Source organism: Coffea eugenioides, unplaced genomic scaffold (genome assembly GCF_003713205.1).
Source record: "Coffea eugenioides isolate CCC68of unplaced genomic scaffold, Ceug_1.0 ScVebR1_899;HRSCAF=1655, whole genome shotgun sequence".
In the NCBI taxonomy this organism is placed as follows: Eukaryota; Viridiplantae; Streptophyta; class Magnoliopsida; order Gentianales; family Rubiaceae; genus Coffea; species Coffea eugenioides.
The window spans coordinates 12,701-34,492 of NW_020864777.1; the positions used below are offsets into that span (position 1 = coordinate 12,701).

The following is a 21,792-nucleotide window of genomic DNA, read 5'->3' on the forward strand; positions in this document are numbered from 1 at the left end:
CTTTAGCTAGTGATCATCCTGAGACATGGGCACTTTTTGGCAAGTAATTGAATAAGAATTTTGGTTTTTGAGAAAAGGGCAGAACACTCAAACACATTACAAATTAATATTTATGATGAAATTTTAAATTACAAACTTAGAGCATAACTAAGATTTAAATGTAACAGTAGCCATTCCAAAGTAAAAAAAAAAAAAGAATCACATCAAAAAAACTCAGAGTTATAGTGATGACTACTAATCGTATTTTTTTGAAAAAAACAAATAAGGAAGGAGTTTTGAATTTAGAACCTCTAACTCATAGAATCTTTATTTTAGCTATTAAACCAAAACCTTCTTGATTGACTACAAATTGAATACAAATATTAATGTGATAGTGTTCTTATACTTATTACTATAAGAAAACTAAGAGTTGGATTGCTGTAAGATATTATTACAAAGAGAAATTAAAGAGATTCCTTAGTTGATATTTAAAAGTTACATAATAAAACTAATTATATACTAAGAATGGAGGGAAAATTTAGGAGAGAAAACACATATTTAAATAAACCTCAATTTGAGGCTGTTACAACTGAAGTCGAGTGTAATGTGTTTTAATGTCAGGGTGTGTTTGCTTCCTTAGAATTGAGATCATAGAATTGGGATTGGAGCAATTCTACTGTTTCAATCGTGTCTCAATCAAGAAACTAGAATTGAATCTAAATTCTATAGCGCTCCAATTCCATAAGTTGAATTCTTTATTGAACCAAAAGAATTCTAAATTCAATTCCACAACTAAATCCACATAAACGGGTCTACACCCCAAACCAATGAAGGTAAAAAATCAAAATTGGGTAAGTATAAAGTTACAACAAAATGAAAAACACAGGCGTCCCTCCTCTCTCCCTATCCTGATCGCTAACTTACAGCTTTTCCTCAGAGCCGCGCAGGTCATCCTCCTCCCCAACATTTTGCCTCTCCTACCACCGCCTCCACCTTCACCCTCCGCCCCTCCGGCCACTTCCTCCACTCTTCGTCTCTCCCGCTACCCTTCCACCCATCACCTCACCTATCACGAGACCTACCCAAACAAATTTTTTATACTCCGCCTCCACATGTGCCTCTGCCGCTCCTTCTATTGCTGTTGTTGTCACCTTCACTTCCTCTCACCCTCACTTTCTAGGCTCTCTCCTTCTTCTTATCTTCCCCTTATCCCCGACTTTCAGACATATTTAGGACTTGTGAAAGTTTGAAACTTTTTCAATTAATCACTAGTTATGGGGCTTTATTACACCGATTGGTTTCATTGGATATATTGCCACAGTTTGTTCTGTTTTACGTGCTTGCATATTTTTGGAATCTTTTGCTGAATCGTTCATGTTTATTAAAGTGTATTATTGGTACTGAGTAAGATTGCAAGTGACCCTTCCGGTTCTTAGATACACAATAGGTTGTAATAGGATTGAAAACTTCTAATTTTTTTTCAAAGGTTCTAAAATTCAGTTCTTACTGGAAAGAATTTTTTTCGTTGTTTATCATTTATCTCTTCTTCTAAAAATTGATGTTGTCCTCCTGTTATCTCTTGTGAGCTGACAAAATTCCCTGGTAGATTCAAAAGTTCTAAAAATTAGTTCTTTCTACAAAAAGAGAAGCTTTTATTTTTTTATTTTTTTAAAGGGGTTGGCATGCTAGTTGCTAGATCTTCTATTCTTCAAAGTTCTAGAAATTGGATTGTTTCGTTGTTTGGTTGTTTTTAGTGGTAGATTTGCAGGATCTAAGGCAGCTTTTCGGGGGTACATTTGTTAGTTTATATGTGAGCAAGCACTACGTTTTTGCCCAGAGGAGGAAACTGGATAGAGAGTAAAGACAATCTTTTCCTCCCTACAGCTTAGCTTAATAGCACTCCTAAGTTTCCACATGTTTCACGCACTATTCATGGTATTTAATATTTATGAAGAGGTATTTACCAATCTGTACTCCTAGGTTTCCATATATTTTGTGGAAGTAATAAGCAGCAATATATCTCAACATGTTGAGTAATTTTTTCTCAATTCTGAACATTTTTTTTTACTTTTGTGTTTTTGATTTCCTGTTTTCCTGTGGCTGCATTATTCTCAAAAATTACAAAGGTTATGTGTTTTTGATTTCCTGTTTTCCTGTGGCCTTTTCAGTCTTGCAGAATTAAGAGTTTTGTGGGGACTATGCCAGCGATGCTCTGTATTATATGGAGATAATACTTGAGGGCGAGGAGTTCATATATTCTTGGATTCCGTGACTACAGTTGCTGTATTTGATTTGTGCCAACAAAGTAAGCGAGCCTTTGGACTTTTTCCCATAACGTTTGAAAGAAACTTGAAATTCAAAAGAAGATATGAAAAGGTCGGCTCCCGCTGCCGATGCTTTAGCACATTGAGCCATCCAACTCACAGACTGGCTCTCATGGTCAAACTTATTCAATAGCCTCTTGTTCGAATGGGAAGGATAAGATTCAGCAACAATTTAAACAAGTACAAACTCATTCTCAGGAATGTTCAAGTAATTCATAATTTTGGTTTCAATATCATGCTCCACAGTACCTTTCTCTGCACCCCCATGAAGTACATGATTGCTCAAATTTGCAATAATTTCCTTTAAGCTAAATGTCCCAATACTGTAGCATTTGAAAATAAGAAAACAACCCGTACAAAGTCAAGTCTCAATTGGTCAATTGTTTCTGAACATTGGAACTTTGGGTACAAAGTCAAGAACTTATTGAAGGCTTCATTAAAGCCAGGAATGGATTCTTCAGTGCAAAATGTCCTATCAGACAATGACCCATCTTCAGAAGCCTCCTCAAGAGCCTCCCTTAGTTTGTTCTTGAGAGTTGATGGCTTTGCCTTACCCCACTCCTCCTCCTCCTCCACGCAAGAACCTTTCCTCTCCTGCTCTTCTTGTCCATCATCAAGGTTGCGCAGAATGATATAGGCTTCCATAGTCTCAGATGCATTAACACGAATCAGTTCCAGTTGACTGAAAAAACCTATCATCATATCAGATACCCCTGCAGTATTAGGGAAAAAGTTACAAGCTCTATATGATTGAAGCTTCATTATGCATAACATTCTGCAAATAAGAGATTTCAATTATCTAAGTTTCATAATTTTCATAAACATTGAACTTTGTAAACAGCAACAATGAAGTGAATGAATACATAAACCCTGCAACTAGTCACACCAATGCAAGTCAAGATGGCACCTCTATCCATATAGACCAAAACCAGAAAACCATTACAATTTGCTGCAGCAAATGTAACTTTAAAATTATCGGTAAAGTTATCCTTTAAAATTTAGAAAAACTAAACGTAACAAAAGAACTTTGGGGGAAAGAGAGAGAGAGAAAGCATTTCTCTGTTAGTTGCACAGCACCCCAGAAAGAATTCGAAGAGCATGGTGATTAAAACAAGGAAATTCATCATTTTTCAGACACAGGATAAAAATTGTTATGTAGATTCTAGCTTCTTTTTTGAGCTCACCATTTAATAAAGCTTTGGAGAACACTGTACAACCGATAACTAGTTTGTCCCAAAAAAAAGACAAAAAAGTAAATGAGGTGATTGGATAAACAAACTAAAGACTAATTTATCATCCTTCTGCTCTGAGTGAGCTTTACAAGTATAAATTCAGAATAATGAAAGGGCAAAAAATTAAAGCTATAATTGTTATTAGAGAAATAATAAAAAAAAAGGACCCCAAAATCTAACAGAAGAAGAGCACTACAGAAGATAGGAATAGGCTCGCCTAAACCTATTATTGGAATATGCTTTCCACACTGCAAAACAAGGAACTACACTCAAACAAGTAAAGGTTAAACAGAAAGGCATGAACGGAAATCCAATCCATAAGCCAGCCTAGGTTGCCAATTGAATTCACAGTCCCTATCACAGATCAAAGGATGAAATTTCAGAACATTTAGTAAAGTATCCACGATGCAACCAATCAGCAGCTTCACTCAGTACATTCAACAATCAACCGCCCAAATATCCCTCCACTTTAACCAGAAACAAAACCCACCTAACGCCATCCATCAAAAACCTCAAACAATAAAAAAATCACTACAAATGGCAAAACAAATAAAAAAAAAACCGCAACCGAGAGAACAAAAAATGAAACCGCAATAAACTCGTCCAAGGTGCACTAAAAAGCAATCTGGATTTTCTAGAAAGGCAAAAGATAAAGATAGCAGCTTGATACCCGATACTAGTTTCAATTGCTTCAATGGAGTGAATGCCATGCTTCGGAGCAGCGCAGGTGACAATTTTGAAAAAGCCGTTGGAATTCCATCAATGGGTTGGAGGGGGGAAAAGGGAAAAGGGTTTTGAGGAATCCGAAGGAGGAAGAAGAAGAAGAGTCAGTGAAGCAGAGGCTGAAACAACCGTAATTATGTTTTTATCTAATCCTCGTAAAAAAGTTGTTTCTCATGAGAAGAGATGATGAAGAGGACAGAGGTTATTTGTTTGAGTTATAGGGTTTTTCCCGTTGATAAATTGTAATTTTGGTTAAAGAGTTTTTATTTTTCTTGATTTTGGTTATATTGGTTAAAGAGATTAAGTTTTTTTATCCGGTTAATCGATTAATTAACTTAATATGATCTGAGTTGGGTTGTTTGAGAGGTTGGTTTATTAAGGGACACTTGGCGAGATTCTAAGGAGTGGGATAGGATGTGAGACAGAGTGTGGTACAGAAGATCCGTTGCGTTATTTGGGATAGCATTCTTTCTTCAAAGTTATGCCATAAAATTGTGATACTACATTATCAGGACATCATAAACGTAAAGCCCCTTCCAAACGCCATATATACGTTGTCAGGTCAACACCTTTTCTCCAGTCAACTATGTAGGTTACAATTAAACTGGAAACTACAAATCAAAAGACGATCAAGAAGCAACTAGTCTCTATTGCTGCCGAGCTCCCCATTCTTTCTTTACTTAACACGATGCGAATTGAAAGGAGATAAGTTGGATGAGAAAGACGACAAGCTACGCTTTTATTGTGAAGGACGAGGGCCAATCTTTATATAGGTAGAGACAAAAGCAGGAAATGAGTATCTTGGCTGGCTTCTTTAGTTGTTTCTCTATTTAGAGCTGAGATAATAAAATATTTTTCTTCTTTTCGTTTTCATATGTCTGAGATTGTAATTTTGTTCTGTGCTTTTTTGTAATATTTGCTAAGCTTCTTGCTGGCTCAAGCTTGATGGAGCCCCTTTCTTTAACGTTTGCGTCGATTCTCGATCGTCTGACAAAATCACAATACCCTTGATCGTTTGCAATCCAAATGGACTATGAGCCTTCCATCCTGAGAAGGGAGTAGGACTTTATTGGGTCAAAGGGCCACGCAGGTCAACTTGCATGGCCACTTGATGCACAAAAATTGCAGTTTTTGTTAACAAAAGCAAAATGTCTATTGACATTTTGTACCTTTGAATGCGCTTAATCATTTTAAAGAAACCAGGCAAGTGCCGTTGACACAATTGTTGTGTTCTGTAGTTTTACTCTAAAAATTTATCTATTGTATATGACCACAAACTGTTTTTTGGTAAACCAACTGTAAGAAGTTTAAAAATACAACTGGCAATTGAAAGCGAAAAAGAAATAAAAATAAAAAATATTCAGCATACGTGAGGATTTCCTAAATCTTGTATACATGGATTTGTGGGAATAACTCGTCTTAGCAGATTTGGCTCTTCTCTAGTGGGTTTTCTCTCCATTTCCCGCAGTATATATTTGAATGTATGACATACATCTACATTTACTAGTATAGAAGTTGATCATTTTAACTTTAACTAATTATAATACTTATTGATAAAAGAAGACGTGTGTTAAGTATTTAGATGTGCGTTATGAAAAAGAAGAAGGGATACACTGAACGGGAATCAAGTCCTTGTCTTTGCTAGCAAAGCCCGTGTATTGCTAAGTGTAAATCTATATTTGTCACATATTTTTCTCTTGATCACTAAACTAATACAATTGTTATTTGCTGATGATAGAGAGAAACATCTCGAGAGAACCCATCAAAGAGATCAATATGTAAGTTAAGAATCCAACTCTGACTCAAAAACTTAAACCATTATATCTCGAACCCTTACTTACATATTAACCGCTCTTTCTCTATCTTTCGGATCAATGTGGGGTATAATCCTTTTACTCATGAACCTAACCGCAAATGTGTGGAATAAGTCCCAAAAAAAATGAAGTTGAGCAGGAGTGATCCGACTTTAACATTGTTTACGTGTGGAATATGTTGGAGCCGACTCACCGTACTCCAATAGTCCCATGCAATCTCATTAAGCCCTTCTGATCAATATTTAGATGTCAATACATTTATAAACGGCTAACTGGCCCCAACTCAACCGCTTGCCTAAAAAGCTTGAGAAATTAATTCGTCGGCTAGCAGCTTGTAAGTTGCAATGGTCCGAAAAAATAACACTTGCTAATGGCACTTCGTCCAATTTGAATCTCTTATCTTAAATACTTCAAAACTGGACAGCAGCGATTACTAAGGGCCTGTTCACTTGTCAATCGCTAAAGCGATGAAAAATCTACTGCAGTTTGATCAAAATAAGAACAAAACTGAAGCATGATTTGAGACTAAATTTTGGTTGATAGAAGTTTTTCTAAATTACACTTTGCGGTATATCTAATCTATGCGCATTTATGCTTGTCTCCATTATTCACTCTAGCAGGCATGCAAGCTCACAATTGTAAACATATGCAAACAAGAACACAATTGTTTATTCTTTTCGACTGAATTTTAATCTAGTTTTTGCTGTACAGCATCACAGCCAAGATTTTTTCGAGCATTTGAAGATAAGGAGCTAAATGACATTAGCAAATTGGAAGATTTTTGTTGCGAAGTCAGCTATTCAACTTGAAGCAAAATTTGTTAATAGAAAAGAGCAAAATACAGTTGTAATTCGTAACAGGTTGGGAAAAATGGATAGAGAAAAGGGAATAGTAATCTAACCATGGATATACATTAAAATCAACTTTATCTAATATCGCTTGGCTGTCAAAGATCCATATTTAGGGTTTTTTTAATTAATCTAATTAGATGCTAAAAAAATCCATAATTACATGGACAGAGAATTCAATTGATAGAACACTGCCATATCATTGTGATTTAGCAACAGATTATGGTTAAGAAGCATGTCTAAATGCAGACCTTGAGCACTTACAAGGTATGTAACAACCGTGAATTGAAGAGCACGGAGGAGTAGAAATTCTTGACTAAAGCTATATTGAACTATAATAAATTCTAAGATTGCCCAAAAATAAAATAAAATCTAAGATGAAACTTTAATGTTCTTTCTTCTCTTAATTAGGTAGCAAAACAAGTTCATGGATCAACTTGAGTACCTTTGGATGCATAACTATACCAATTTAAGAACTTTCTCTACCTGCTTTCGATTTATTATAGTAACATAACGTTCTGCAAACTTAACCCCCGTAATCCTTCATTATGCAACAACTTATTTCTTTCTAATTCGTAAATGTTAGTTTCCTTTAATTTACCTCTCATGCATTTTTCTATATGTCGCACTTTTGTAATTAGAAAAAATGCGATTCTAATCCCCAAGCTTTAACTCCTGTGCAGTTTTAGACCTGGAAATTTTTGCAAAAGCAAATCTAGTCCTCAATGTTTAGCACTTGTAGTTTTAGTTCTCAAATTTTTGACAAGTGCAAATCTGGTCTCCAATGTATCAAATTTAAATCAGATTTAGAACATTTGAACAAAAAAAATTCAATTATTGATAGAATTCAGTCACATCGAGTCATGTCCGTTAAATTAAATTTCATAATAAAGAAGCCAAATAGTATCTAATTTGAACAACAAAATTTCCTGGACACTTCCTTTAGGTTTGATAACTGGAATTCTGTTGGACCACAATATCTAAAATTTCCTGAATCCTTGCGAAAGAATTTGGGACTCAACAAACTATTAAGAGTGGTGGATTTGATTAAAAGCGATGATTGAAACTGGCCTCGGGGAAGAAGAAACACTTGGGTGGTTAAGGAGTTTCAGGAAACTACCCGGCCCCAGTAGTTTACTACTTCAACACTTGCATATTGGTGATCATATCTATTGGGCTGCTACTGAGTTTTCTACTCAATCGGCTGTGAAGAAGCTCCATCACTCGGGAGGGGCAAAAACTATATTCCCAAGTATGCTTTTGTACTTTGGATGCTAATTCAACAAAAATTAATATTTAAACATTGTCTTATGAAGTGGGGGGGCCCTAATGACTTCCCTATTTGTCCTGCGTGATGAGCAGAATGAAACGCTAGCAGACATATTTTCTGTGCGTAGCTGTTCTCGATCTGTCTGGGATAAAGCACAGTACAGCAGCTGTGTCTATTGTATTGAAGCAGTGTCTATTCGAACCCTCGATCGTTTTGTATACTTGATAATATACACACTTCACGCCCGGGATAATGTGTGTTTCTGCTGGAAATTGTGCACTCAGTAGGTATGGATACTGACTAGTTTTACGTAAAACAGGAACTTTGTTTTTCCTTTCCACTTTTTTTTTTTTTACTTTTTTAGGAAAAATTGTAACTTTTATTGATATGTGACAGGAGTGGCGGAGTCAGAAAAAATTATCAGTAGGGACAAAAATAATACTAAAATTTTTTACCTATTCTTTTTCTAGTTTTTTAAGCAAAAAAATATTTACCAACAAGTACAAATGAAAATGTTTTTTTAGCTTATTTCAAATGAAACTTTGTAACCCACATATTCTTTTAGAATATTAGTTCATGAACCAACTTAAAAGACTACATAATTCTTTCATTTCATTCCTTCGCAAGAAAACTCCGAAAACACACTTAAAATTACATCAAAATTTTGTAAGTACCGTAAAAAATTAAGAGGGAGCAATGGGAGCCGTGCCCCAGTGTACCACCTTAAATCCGCCACTGCGTGGCAGGTAAGTTTGTACAAGAGATAGAATATCTCATTATGCATGTTAAACTTACTACCACAAGAACCTATATGGGACCATTACACTAACTTAACACTGTGAACAAGAAGATATTTTTAGATCTTTTCCACTTTCTGACGTGCAGACAAAATTTTTAATGCCAGCACCGACTTAACAAGGCATTTGGTCCCAGCTCAATAAATTTTAATCCCGCTTACTGACCAGCCTGAGGCATTATTGTACGGACTTGCTAATTGCAAGTTCCGATGCTCAATTGGCCCCAACTCAATAAATTTACTTTATTTTTTTGGGAAAATTGCAGAAACCTCCCCTGAAACTACTGACAGTTGCACTGAGCTCCCCTCTAAGTTCTGAAATGGCAGATAGCACCCCTCAACAGGAACATTAAGTTGCAAAATCAGTCCAGGCAGCTTCAATTCCCATTAAAAAATTAGCTGTACAAGTGAGATAAAAAATTTGTTCCAAATTTGCCCTGATGTTGGTTGACAAGTAGTATTAACAAGGGAGGGGCTTTTTCATTAAGCACAAGGAAGTTCAGGGGGTATAAATGCAACAACATGCTTCCAGATGATGACCTGCAACAACTTCATTTGCTGAGAAACCAACGGCTACTTAACGGCTAATTGATGTAACTAAGGCACTAGCTTATAAACGATGGTCAGTAGCAAAATGAATACCAGAATCTGGACTCATGTATGCAGCAGCAATTTTCCAGCTCAAAACACAGCTTGCTTGATACTCAGTTTGGCAGTTTCAAGTCATATTGCAGAAATCAGAAAATGGCTTCTTCCAGCCACAGGAGAACATCATGGAACTCTCCTACATCCTTCACAATACAAAACAAATATTGCTGGTGCAATAGAAAGGCAACATTGAAGATTTCTGAGTCTGAAAACAACCCCAACAAATTATACTTTTTTGGGTAAACAACAAAAAAGCCCCCTGTGGTTAGGCAATCATACATAAAAACCCCTTGTGGTTTCATATCATACCAGTCGATACCCCGTGGTTTGAATTAACCTGAAAAGTGGACGGAAATCGTCAAATATTCGGCGTGTGTCTTAAACGAACTGCAAAGGCGCGTGCATATGCGAAAAACAGATTTCCACCACAAACTTTCACCTGATATGCCTATTTTAGCCTTCACTCTTTAATAATAAGAGACCAGCTTCCGTTTCTTCTGAGTCTTCATTCAATCTGTTTCCAGATTATTCATTAACTACTGTAGACACCAAATTTTTAGTGTATTTTTATTTACTGTTATTTTTATTTTTCATGCTAGTTTTTATTTACTTTTAGTCTTTTATTTTTGTTTTAAGTCATTTTAGCATAGAATTTATTTAAAAAAAAAAAATAGAGGGAAACCCGCAAGCGGGTTTCAGGCTATTTAACAAATTACTTTAAAAAAAAAAAAATTTTTTACATGCAAGCTGCGTTGAGTTGCACATGCCCATCGGAGGGCCCTAGGATGCCCAGCAAAACCTCCCCTCTCATCCTCACCCTTCAGGTGAGGGTTTGAGAGTATGTGTTTGATATAAATAGAACAGAAACGCAGCTTTTAGTCATTTTACATAAAGGGGAAACCCGCAAGCGGGTTTCAGGCAGGCTATTTAACAAATTACTTAAAAAAAAAAAATTTAGTGTATTAGATAATTAGTTAAGCATCTAAAGTTAATTAGTTATTTATGTCAACAGATAATTAGTTAATTAATTAATTAGATTATTAGTTATTTAGTTATTTAGTTAAACTATGCATAAATAGTTAATTTAGTGTAAACTACAATTATCAAAATGACAAATGTTTTACTAGGTTTAAGTCATCACATTCTTTGGTAAAATTAAATTTTAGTGAGGGTATTTTAGTAAATTGACAATGAAGAATGTATTAAATTGTGTCAGTCTTTTTTTAGGGAGGTGATTGCTATTTTAAACTTCATAGGGGAGGTCAATGCTATTACCATAAAACTCAGGGGAGGTTTCTGCAATTATCCCTATTTTTTTTTAGTATAACATTTTTACACCTGGTGGTCCTGTAGGAGGGAAAGGGGATGAGAATGGACCGACTAAACTATTAAAAATTTGAAGGGAATTAAACTATTTTCAAAAATATTTCAAAAATTCCTGAATGGAAAATACAGACAAACAAGAAGTTTCAAACCCGTTACCTACGCCCAAGAAGGACGATGGATTTTAGTGAACTAGCTTAATTGGTTAATACTCCCTCCCTTTTTTTTATAACTGACGTTTAAGGTTTTACACACCAATTAAGAAAAGTTTTTCATTGCTTAAATCTATACACTACTTTCCTTTTGTACCCTCATTAATTATCCAATTCACCCATGTTTTCTCTCACTAGAGTACTAAATGGTGCTGTTTTACTAGGCCAAAAGCAATGCAAACTAACTCCCACCAAACTAGGAGTAGTAATTAAGAATCCTGTATTGGAAAAGAGAGATAAAAGGGTAAAATTGTAAAAAAATAATTAATACTGTATGGGGATAATAAAACGACAGATAAAAGTACACTAGAGTAAATTTCTTAAACGTCAGTTATAAAAAAAGGGAGGGAGTAAATTTTAATCTCACTTACCTAACTGCCTGAGGCATTATTGTACGGACCAACTTTTAATTCTTACTATATAATGGCACTTGCCTCCGACCGAAACTCTATTTTTTTTGTCCCTTTATTTTGGGCCCCAGGTGAAATTATTATCGTATCTTGAATGTTACGTTAGCTTTAAAACCAAACGCAGGTATGCTGTGTACGGTTTTCTTTCAAAATTAGTTGACAATGAGTGAAATTATCCAACATCTTATTAATATAATTTTAAAAAATTTTGAAAATCAACGTGAGATATTTAGTCTTTTAACACCCTATCGCATGGAACTTGGCATTGAGGGAGCGCTTGAAACTGAAATGAGATGCAATGGGCTTATGGAACATTGCTAAGATTTATTGGCTTGGAGGCATAGGTAAACAAAGCCCTAAACACCCTGAAAACGTGTAGTAAAGACCAAATTACACATAGAATTATAAACCGGTTGCTATACAAAATCAAGTTTGAACTGGACTTCAGCTCAAACTATAGATTTCGAGTTTTAATTGAGCAACCTCTTGAATAACAAGATTGAATTTGGATCATTTGCGCCTAACTAGTTGCATATCTTGAGAATAAATATTGTATGCATATGATCCCCAAAAATGGAATCATCACAAGAATATTTCGAAATTCAATAATGTCATGGAATTTTTGTTTTCTTTATTCTTTTATTGGTCCTTTTTTTTGGGCAAATTATATTTTACCCCCTGTGGTTTAGCCTTTTTTTACATAACCCCCTATAGTTTCAAAAGCTATACATAACCTCCTCATGGTTTGGATTAAAGTGTCAAAGTGACGGAAATAGTCATTTGTCACGGAACTTCTAAAAAGTCAAAATTACCCTTATAAATACATGACACAAAAACCTCGTATGATTTTTATATTTTACCATATAACCCCCTTATGATTTTCAAAATATACACATAATCCCCTTGGTTAATAAATAATTTCAACTTTACACAAGGGTATTTTTGACATTTTAGATGACTCCGTTATGAATGATCATTCCCGTCACTTTGACATTTTAATCCAAATCAAGAGGGGATTATGTATAGCTTTTGAAACCATGGGGAGGTTATCCAAAAAAAAGGCTAAATCACAGGGGGTAAAGTGAAATTTGCCCTTTTTTTTTTGACCTTTTGGAAAAGATATGCTAAATTTTTTTATGGTTAGCACTAGGGGAAAAAATAACCTTCAATTTCATTAATATAGAACAGGACGCAACCTCCATAAATGTGGTTGATCTTCAAAACGACAAAAACAAGTACACGCATGCAACACATGACAAATAATTACTGAAGAACATAAGTCACACTCAATACAACTGCTCCTTCTGATCCAAAGAAACCTCCAAATTGTGTTTCTTATTCTTGTTTCTCATCTAATCCTTCTTGGATGATACAGAGAGCACTGAAATCGAGGACTCTTGCCTTCCAGAAACACCAATACGGACCTTCATCCCCGTCAATGCAATCGTTATGGTATGATATGTAATAGAAACGACCAGTTTTTGTAATTGAACCGCCAGCACTTTTCCGCTACTTATATCGCAATCGTCATAACCATCAATATCTACTTGGACCGCAGCGCCTTGAGTAACTTTATACTGGAAAACTACAAAAGTAAACTAGTGAGTCTGTTGGCTTGAAGCTAATGAAAATCTTTCGTGAGAATCCTAGGATGCCAAAAGAACTGTGCAAATATTATCAAATCAATGACCTAAAAAAAAATGGACGACAGGATGCAAAGAGGAAAAATAAATCCACTCGACATCAATGTTGCATAGCATATTTGTGACGGCCTAGGGCTCTGTTTGAATGTGATCTTGTTGGGCGTTTTCAAAAGAACAATTTACTTTTAATGGTAAAAATAATGATAACAGAAATGTTTGACTTCCCAAAAAATTTTAAAAATTTTGATTCATTTTGAATCATTCAATTATACTCGAATTTTCATTTTGGTCCCTAAATTTTTAAATGAAACACTTTAATCTCTAAAGTATAATGACTATCTCACTTTGGTCTCTAAAGTATAATACGTGTCCCGCTTCAGTTCTAATTAAGTATTAAATTTTTGTATGTTATTCTCTAAAATATAAAATATGTCCTACTTAAATATCAAATTTGTCTCATTTTCGCCAAGAATTTTAATTAAGTGGGACAAATATTATATTTAGCGACTAAAACATTCCATTTAAACCCTTGAAAGTATTACCATTACAGGGTCAACTCCTTGTTGAAAATCCAGCTGAAATTCACTCCTCGGGGCTGCAATTTCTTGGCTCGCTCATCAGCTCGTTCTTGAAACTTCCTAATCCTATGCGGTAGTCCACAAACAAGGTCCTGTGCACGCCTCGCCTCACCCTCCAGTCCTTGGATCTTCTCCAAATTCCACTGTCCAATGAAGAACTCGAGAATGTTTGCATAATCATCGGCCGTATAAACTCCAATCCGCTGTGCCACGGCTGCAAAGTGTTCGAACAGATGAGGGTCCTGCCCATCATGCATCAAATGAGCTGGCATTGTGATTTTCTTCTTCATCATCTCTGATATGGCCAGCATGGCCCCATTGGGGTCGATTTCCAGTAGCTTTTCAACAATCCTAGCGTAGGCAATCTCATGGCGCTTCTCATCGGCGGCAATGGTCCCGCAAATGCGCGCAAGCACCGGATCACCTCCTTCCTTGGCTAGCCTAGCTGTGTTGCCGTGTGTCACGAATGTGGCTCTTTCTTGAAAAGATGTGTATACAAATCCTAAATACGGGTTACGGTCTGTTCCAACATCCTGTGAATTCACAACAAATGTTAGAAATGAAATGCAGAATTGCTAATGCGTGATGCTAGGATGTGGAAGAGAAAAAAGAAAGTTTTCGGAGATAGATTCAAGTTTTAATTTTTTTGACAATGATGAAAAAATTTTATAAAAATATTTAAATGCAGGAGGGCAATAAACATGATATATGAGTGTGTGTACTGGTGGAAGTTTAAGAGGGTGGGGACAAGATTTATGAAGATGTATATTTAAGGGGCACATTTAAATTTTGATAAGAAAAAATTTGTTGGACAGTTAAAATATTTGTAGGACAAAACTTACACAAGTTTTGTTTTAAACAAAGGGTTAATAACACTTTGCCCCTTAACTTTGCAGGATGCATGTAAACAATACCACCAGCAGAATTTTTTTTTTAAGAACCACCAACAGAATATTTGGAAAAAAAAAAATCCGATTTTCAACATGCAAAAATCCAAATGAAGAACTCACCGCTCCAGCACCGATTAAGTATTGCACAGTCCTGTCAATCATCAGCATGTCAACTCTACCAGAGAGGTACAAGTAAGTCTTGAGCAAATCACCATGCCTATGTTCTTCAGCCGTCCATGCCCGAGTCCAAACAGCCCATGGACTTGAGCTCGCACCAGTCTCATCACGAACCCCTTCATGAGTATTCATCCACGACTGGTATGTTGGTAGTGCATCCTCAGTGATCATGTCACCAACCAGCACCACAAAATACTCATCTGGAAGTCCAGCTGTTCTTTCTTGTAGGGCCCGGACCCGATCGGAGAATTCGTCGGCAGAAAGCTTTGCCGGGTCCGGGAGGAATTCAATGGGTTGCCAGCATTGGTTCACTGGCTTGATGAGTGGGAGGAGTCTTTGGGTGGCCCAATGTTCTAGTGACTTGAAGATTTCTGCTTTTTCTGGTGGCATGTAACGGCTAGCCTGAAAATGCTTTGCGGGTTTTGGTGGGGCTGCCCTGGCACGGACCGGTGGTTGCTTGAATGTGGTGGCGAGGGCGGTGCCAATTGGAGTCCATGCGGCGGTGTTGGCGGTGATGCTGTGGAAGGGTCCCAAGGTCTGCATGGCTAGAGGTAATTTTGGGACGGGGTTTATTAATGAACTCAATAAATAGTTATTCTGTGCCAGCAAGACCTTGCACGTGAGTGTTGGATAGAAACCATCACCGAATCACACGAGTGCATCATGTACCAGTTTAAATTTTTTATTAAGCAAATCATTTTAATGTGGCAATTGATGGAAGTCAAGGTTTGAATCTTTGACCTCCTATCCCACCAAATTTTAATGCGTTGATGATGACCATCAGTCAAAGTCTGGTGGAAAACCTGCGGGATCAGGTTCAGACGCTGACTCATCGATTTATGGGGAATTGGTCACCTCCAGTGCTGATAAGTTTTGGGGGCGTGATTGTCCATCTCCAATTTGCCGACCGATAAAATCTCTTAGATTTACCAGCCATGTGGGTTGGTTTGGCTATTCATTTTTTGACGAACTAGGAGGTGTACACCGCGCATGTGCGCGGTGTAGAATTCAAAGACTGGCATGCCTAGTTTTGCTCAATAAACTAATAAGAATCTAGAAAATAGAAGAAAATGAAAACGAAAAGTATAATAAAGGACATAATAGGCTATTGATGTAGTAAAGTTATGACTAAAAACAGATAATAAGTAGATCGTTGACTATCGGTGTAGCAAAGGTACAAGTAAAAATAACACAAGAAGTAGATTGTCAATCGTTCATATTGAGATTGTTGATGTTGAGGTTGTCAATATTGAGAGCTTCATCCATAGGTAGTGATTATATTTCATGAGCTACATATCTGGTCAGTCTAAATCTAGAAGGAGAAGGCTTGATGTAACATATAACCATATTTCCCCATAGAGTAGTCATGAGATGTTGAGTTAAATCTACATTTTGGTGGAGATAAAAAAAAAGTACCATAAGCTGTTGAAGAAATAGAAGGAAGCAGTTATTACATAAAAAGAAATGATAATTACTTCTGTCTGTAAATAGTGAGTTTTAGTGGCCTCCAAATAGCCTTGATCAGCTTTATCCCTCTATAATCACCACTCTCATATGGCTTCTGAATCAGTTTTTGCCACCTATAACAAGCAGTAAACAAATTTCAGCAAATGGGAAGAGCGAGGGAACAAGCTCATTTGCACTATAATGTTGATTAAAAAAATAATAATAAACAAAAAAAAAGACTTGGCCATCTTTAACTCGTTGAACAATTTTTCTAGGAAATGTAACGCAAAAACTGAATAGTAACTGCTTGTTTTTCAATCATCTCGAGCATCAGCCATAAAATTGTCAACAAAAAAAAATTTAAGCTCACCAAGCCTAATTACACCATGGTTCAACATGCAAGAAGCAAAGTAGGTTATAAAGGTCTTCCAACTTGTTCTGCAACAATTGATAATGACCTTAATTGATACATGCTAGACAATAGCCTGTGGTTTAATAACAATCAGGCAAAAGATTACTCGGGCACTTGTTCAACTAATGCCAGAATTCTTTGCTGCTGCCATACCTGAAGAGGGGTACCAGTAAGACACCACCTGCAATAGGATGACAATTTGAAGGCAGCCTGGGCACCTAGAGTTTTAGAGGACTTGATGGTATGAGATTCATCCAAAACCACTCTGTACCAGTCAACTCTCTGGAAAATGCTATTCTCCCCATCCTGTGTTAACATATAAAATAGTAATCATCCTGTGTAGAAACTTCTCAGTCAAGTTTGACTTGCTGATTTACACAACGCATGATTATACCTATGTGCTTATTATCATCCCTAAAGAAGATTTCTTCCCCGTACTTTCAAGTTAATGCCAGCTCTCACTATGCTATTCAGGTACATAATTGACACATTACTTATAGTAGCAAAAAATTGGAACAATTACTGTCACAACCTTTCACATTTATAGGTACCAAGCAGTAGGCACATTAACATATACTGGAAAAAGTAATGCAATTTTTTTCATATCATAATGATTTGTTGGTATTACTATATTCCATTCTGAAAAGGGGTAGTGGACTATGCAAGGAAGCTTGACATTTTATTTAGGACACATGAGGAAGTCACTGAGCATCTATTGTACAGGTAAATGGACCAACAATGTATGGATTCGCAAGTTAATGTACACACCAAAATGCAGAATATAAGCCACATATAGTAAGGGAAGAGAGAGAGAGAGTTGCATTTTGTTTACCTGATAAATGTAACTCTCTGTAAATGAAAGTATTGGTAAGTATTTGAATATTAACTGCAGCTGGTGAACATCCATCTTATAAAAGATAAAATATGACCTGCACTGTTCTTCAGTACCGTCATTCCAACAATGTTGAGGACAATCCCAAAGGAAAAGTCTTGCCATTGCGAGAACAAGAATATCCTCCTATAATAAAAAGTAAAACCAGCTCGAAAAAATTTTAAACCCAATTTTGTAGGCAAAAGAAAAGACTCCTATAGTACCATAAAAAAAAGGACTTTTGTTAAAGATTGCATGGTTTGGTTATAACAAAGAACAATATTGCTCACAAAATCTTCCAATGTAGAATTTGCTCAAAGCATGGAGTCCAGCCCAATTGTAGCAGCTCCTTGGAAGTTGTCTCATGATCGATCAACCTTTTGCTCATCATCACAATGTACTGGCACAATATTTTCAATACGTTCATTACCTACAAAGTAAAACAGAACAGTCAGCTAAATAATTTGCAGAAAGAATTAATAAACCTACAAGATATACCCTATATCCCTTCCAAGAAGTAGTTTAGATCAAGTGAGATATACCCTATATCCCTTCCAAGAAGTAGTTTAGCTCAAGTGACATTTTGCAGAAGTTAATTTTTTATTTTAAAGTGACATTTTGCAGAAGTTTCAGACAATTGATACAAACGAGCAAGTGACCTCATTTTTTCAGATTCATTTAAGTCATATATGGCCTAAACTCAGCTCCACTATGTAATGAAGCTGAAGGCACAATCCATAAGAAGATAGTCTACAAACAAAATATGTTAAGTGTCGAACTGGAAAACTTTACCTTCTTCCCCAATACATTGCAGTGCTTCGTTCAAAAATAAAGTTGAAATCTGTCAAAAAGATAATCACAAGCATAAGCAGAGTTCTTGCATTCCATTTACTCTAACCTTAGATCACGCAAAGAAGCTTAGGCAAGTTATCATACAACACAAAAAAGTAACCTTTGTCATATACTCTGAAATCAGTATGCACTTCATTTCCATGTCAAGCTCACTGCAAGGTTGAGCCTTCACCAAATTGATTCAAGGTCACAAGGGGAGAACAATGAAACAAACAGGTGAAACAACTCGAAACATTTTAATGCATGGAAAATAAGAGAAAAATGGCATGCAAGCTTTAATGAGAGAAGTTGTTGGTTAATATTATCTGGTTCATTTGGACTTGGTTAACAGCAAAGATTTCACATTGATCAGGAAATAACTTTTATAGCCTCATAACCACTCATTTTAGCATATTTACCACATCCAGTACAATATGACTCACAATGAAGCCATCATACAACAATTCATATAGTCCATGTAAGAGACATATCCTTTGCAACGAGCTAATGGGCTGCAAACTTATCCTCTGCAACGAGCTAATAATAATACCAACCAGAAAAATAGTCGCACGAGACATATCCGTATGAAATAGACCAAAGTTTTGTTCAGGGATATAGACTTACAATAATTCGATCAACACCGGCACTCCCAGTCCTGCTGAGTACTGCAACAATATCTGCCACATGGTATTTCTTGCCATTGTATATTCATCTGAACATACCATCTGTAATTGAGAATCATTTATGCATTAAAAGTAGATTTACTCGAAAAACTATGTTCCACAAAAAGTGTTTTAGAAAGATTTAAGATTTGACATACCAGTGAGATTGACTGCTGTTTCTGTTCAAGTTAAAACTCCACAAACACTATATCATTAAACATGATTAAAATGATTCGGTGTCTTATTCAAGACAAATACAAAAAAGGGTTAATTGCCAATCATCCGGAGAGTCGGCATTAGTGAAACTTGGAGTCTTTTTGGGTGTCTGTCTGCCTGAGAGTCCGATTGAGATGAACTGGAAGTCTGGAACAGCAAATAAAATTTATTAGAGAATAAAAGAAAATTTAATCAAGGGGTAGGAACAGCATGCACAAAATTAAAATGGAGAAAGCAGTGGACTTGAGAGACAAACAAAAAACAGAGAGATGGAAAGAAGAATATTGACTTGTGTTGAAGAAAAGAGGAGAGGGACAAAAGAGCAGAGGAAGAAGATTGGTTGATTGAGAAATGGAAAATGGGAAACAAAGAAAGGGGAGAGGAGTACGTCTGGACTCTGGAGATTGGAGTGGGTAAGAGTTGGTAAGAGTGGGTGGAGCAGTTCCTGATTTCCAGTGAAGGGTCTGAGCTTTGAAGGGCCTCAACGCCAATGCAGAACCAAATGGAAGCACACGCGGGACGATATGGATGTCAACGGTGATGCTGAAGAGTGAGGGGCGTCTCGGTGATGCTGAAGAGTGAGGGACCATGGACTGAGAGGAGAGGAAAGGACGGTTCAGAATTCTGAAGCATAGAATAGTCAATTCTTACCAAACCCACATGGGTTTCTTTAGGAAGCAAAGAACGGAAAAAGAAAATAAAGGTGCGAAAGTGGGTTGAAGGAAAAGGACAATTACTATCTTCTACCTTTACCTTGTATATATACCTTGTATATAAGAATCCAGCCAGATTTAATGCTTTCCTTTCCTCTTGCCACGTGGTTCCTTAATTATCTGACAAGTGGCAAGTAAAGTGTTTCTTACAAAGCTTCTCTTGACCGACCGAAGTCTTCTATTTCTTTTCCTTCTTTTGCCATTCCACCGTCTTCCCCTCAAATTGCATTGAAGCCTTTTCCTGCTCTCTCTACCACGCGCCTATTCTGAGCAAAATTCAGCACACCTATTCTGAGCAAGTCCCATCCCAACCGGCTATGCTACCAAACCCACCATCTCATCTCTTTGTGACTTCCTTCTTTAAGCCAACAGGTCAGCTGCTACTCCTGCAGCCGCTTGATTTGCTGATCATTCACATGGCCTTTGTACTTCAGAGCAGGAGAATTGGGTGCAGGTGAACTACTTTGCTTACACTAGCCGTTTTTCCCTCTTTCTCTGATATCCAATTAACCCGTTTCTGTATCGATTTCGTCTCATGTTGCCGAATTGTTGGAGCCTCACATGATAGTTGTACTTCAAAGGAGTGAAATGGGGAATTTTTTTTTAGGTATGCCATTCTATTCTGATCAGCTTTGGTATTCAATTTTCCACCCAAATTATGCTTTCTATTCAACATTCATCATCCGTATGATTACGATTACAAATATCTGCTTGGATGTGATTTTTCCCTTATTCCAGTTCTGCTGAGAAGTAGGATTCCTATTCACTTAGCCTGTACCTTTTATCTGTATTTGCACGTCTCTTTCTCTAATCACACTCTCATTCTAACCTTCGTTCACTCTGGTTTTGGCTTTTTTCCCTCTTGATTCGGTATGTGCTATTTCATATGGAAGTACAATTTTTTGTTATTTCCTTTTTGGTTTGAACATTTGTTTTTTCTTCTTTTTATTTCCTTACCAGGGTTTAATGAATCTAAATTTTGTTCGAATATAGTGTTGATTTTTTTGTTGGATTTTCACAACAGATGAAGATCAGAAATAGGTGAATTTATTTTGTTCTCATTTTCGGCTGTGATGATACAATATTGTTGCCGTGAGTTGTGTTTCAGGCTTGATACTAACTGGATTTAAGCTGTATCTTGGCGAGGCAACTCAGATGGCATTTTGGAGTATATATTATTCCAGAACTGCAACTGAGTTTGCAGCCATGGTTGTGCTCTTCTTCTTCGCCTGCCATTGACAAACAAATTGGAGCTTTACTTTTAATTGTCAAAGTTCATTGTTTTTTTCATTTATTAGTCCAACGGTAGCTTAGTTTGTTCTTCCGAAATTCTCGTACAAATTCAGTTCTACTTCAAGTATTATTACTCCCTGTTTTGATGCTTTCTTATCACTTATCTCAGGTATGTTATGATCCCTTACAATGATTGCTTATGTTATATTTGCTTCATTAACTCAAAACATGGTTTTAGTATGACACTGCCTTCAAGTGAATATGTGAAATCTCATAGGCATGGCTATCAAATGTTTGATGAAATGTCTGTCTGAAACTTGGGATAATTGGTTCTTAGGTTGATTGCAAATGCAACAATAAATCTAGATGGTGTTTTTTGGATCTCTTGAGAAGGTTCTTTAAACAAAAGAATTGCTTCATTTGTGTTTCTATTGATATCTAAAACTAATAAATTAGCTTTATTTTGAATCAAATGTTGGCCATTTGATGGATTTTAGAGTAATCTAAGTGGTTCAACATTGTCACTCAACTTGCTGTCCAG

General features: G+C 36.3%; 2 protein-coding genes across 2 annotated transcripts; both read right to left on the reverse strand.

Moving 5' to 3' along the window:
* Window positions 1-2,606: 2,606 nt before the first annotated feature.
* On the reverse strand, window positions 2,607-4,384 carry LOC113759074. Its single transcript, XM_027301681.1, has 2 exons — window positions 4,206-4,384; window positions 2,607-3,016 (listed from the first exon to the last, which is right to left on the reverse strand). The coding sequence occupies exons 1-2, from the start codon at window positions 4,243-4,245 to the stop codon at window positions 2,607-2,609; spliced, it is 450 nt and encodes a 149-aa protein (XP_027157482.1). The 5' UTR covers window positions 4,246-4,384.
* Window positions 4,385-12,829: 8,445 nt separating this feature from the next.
* On the reverse strand, window positions 12,830-15,308 carry LOC113759076 (stearoyl-[acyl-carrier-protein] 9-desaturase 6, chloroplastic-like). Its single transcript, XM_027301682.1, has 3 exons — window positions 14,811-15,308; window positions 13,765-14,333; window positions 12,830-13,156 (listed from the first exon to the last, which is right to left on the reverse strand). The coding sequence occupies exons 1-2, from the start codon at window positions 15,255-15,257 to the stop codon at window positions 13,767-13,769; spliced, it is 1,014 nt and encodes a 337-aa protein (XP_027157483.1). The 5' UTR covers window positions 15,258-15,308; the 3' UTR covers window positions 12,830-13,156; window positions 13,765-13,766.
* Between the last annotated feature and the right edge of the window lie 6,484 nt (window positions 15,309-21,792).

Coding starts and splice junctions, on each gene's coding strand:
- LOC113759076 (XM_027301682.1), bottom strand. CDS start 15,257: ATGCCACCAGAAAAAGCAGAAATCTTCAAGTCACTAGAACATTGGGCC. Junction 14,334..14,810: donor ACTTAATCGGTGCTGGAGCG/GTGAGTTCTTCA, acceptor GTGAATTCACAG/GATGTTGGAACAGACCGTAA.
- LOC113759074 (XM_027301681.1), bottom strand. CDS start 4,245: ATGGCATTCACTCCATTGAAGCAATTGAAACTAGTATCGG. Junction 3,017..4,205: donor GCAATTGAAACTAGTATCGG/GTATCAAGCTGC, acceptor CTAATACTGCAG/GGGTATCTGATATGATGATA.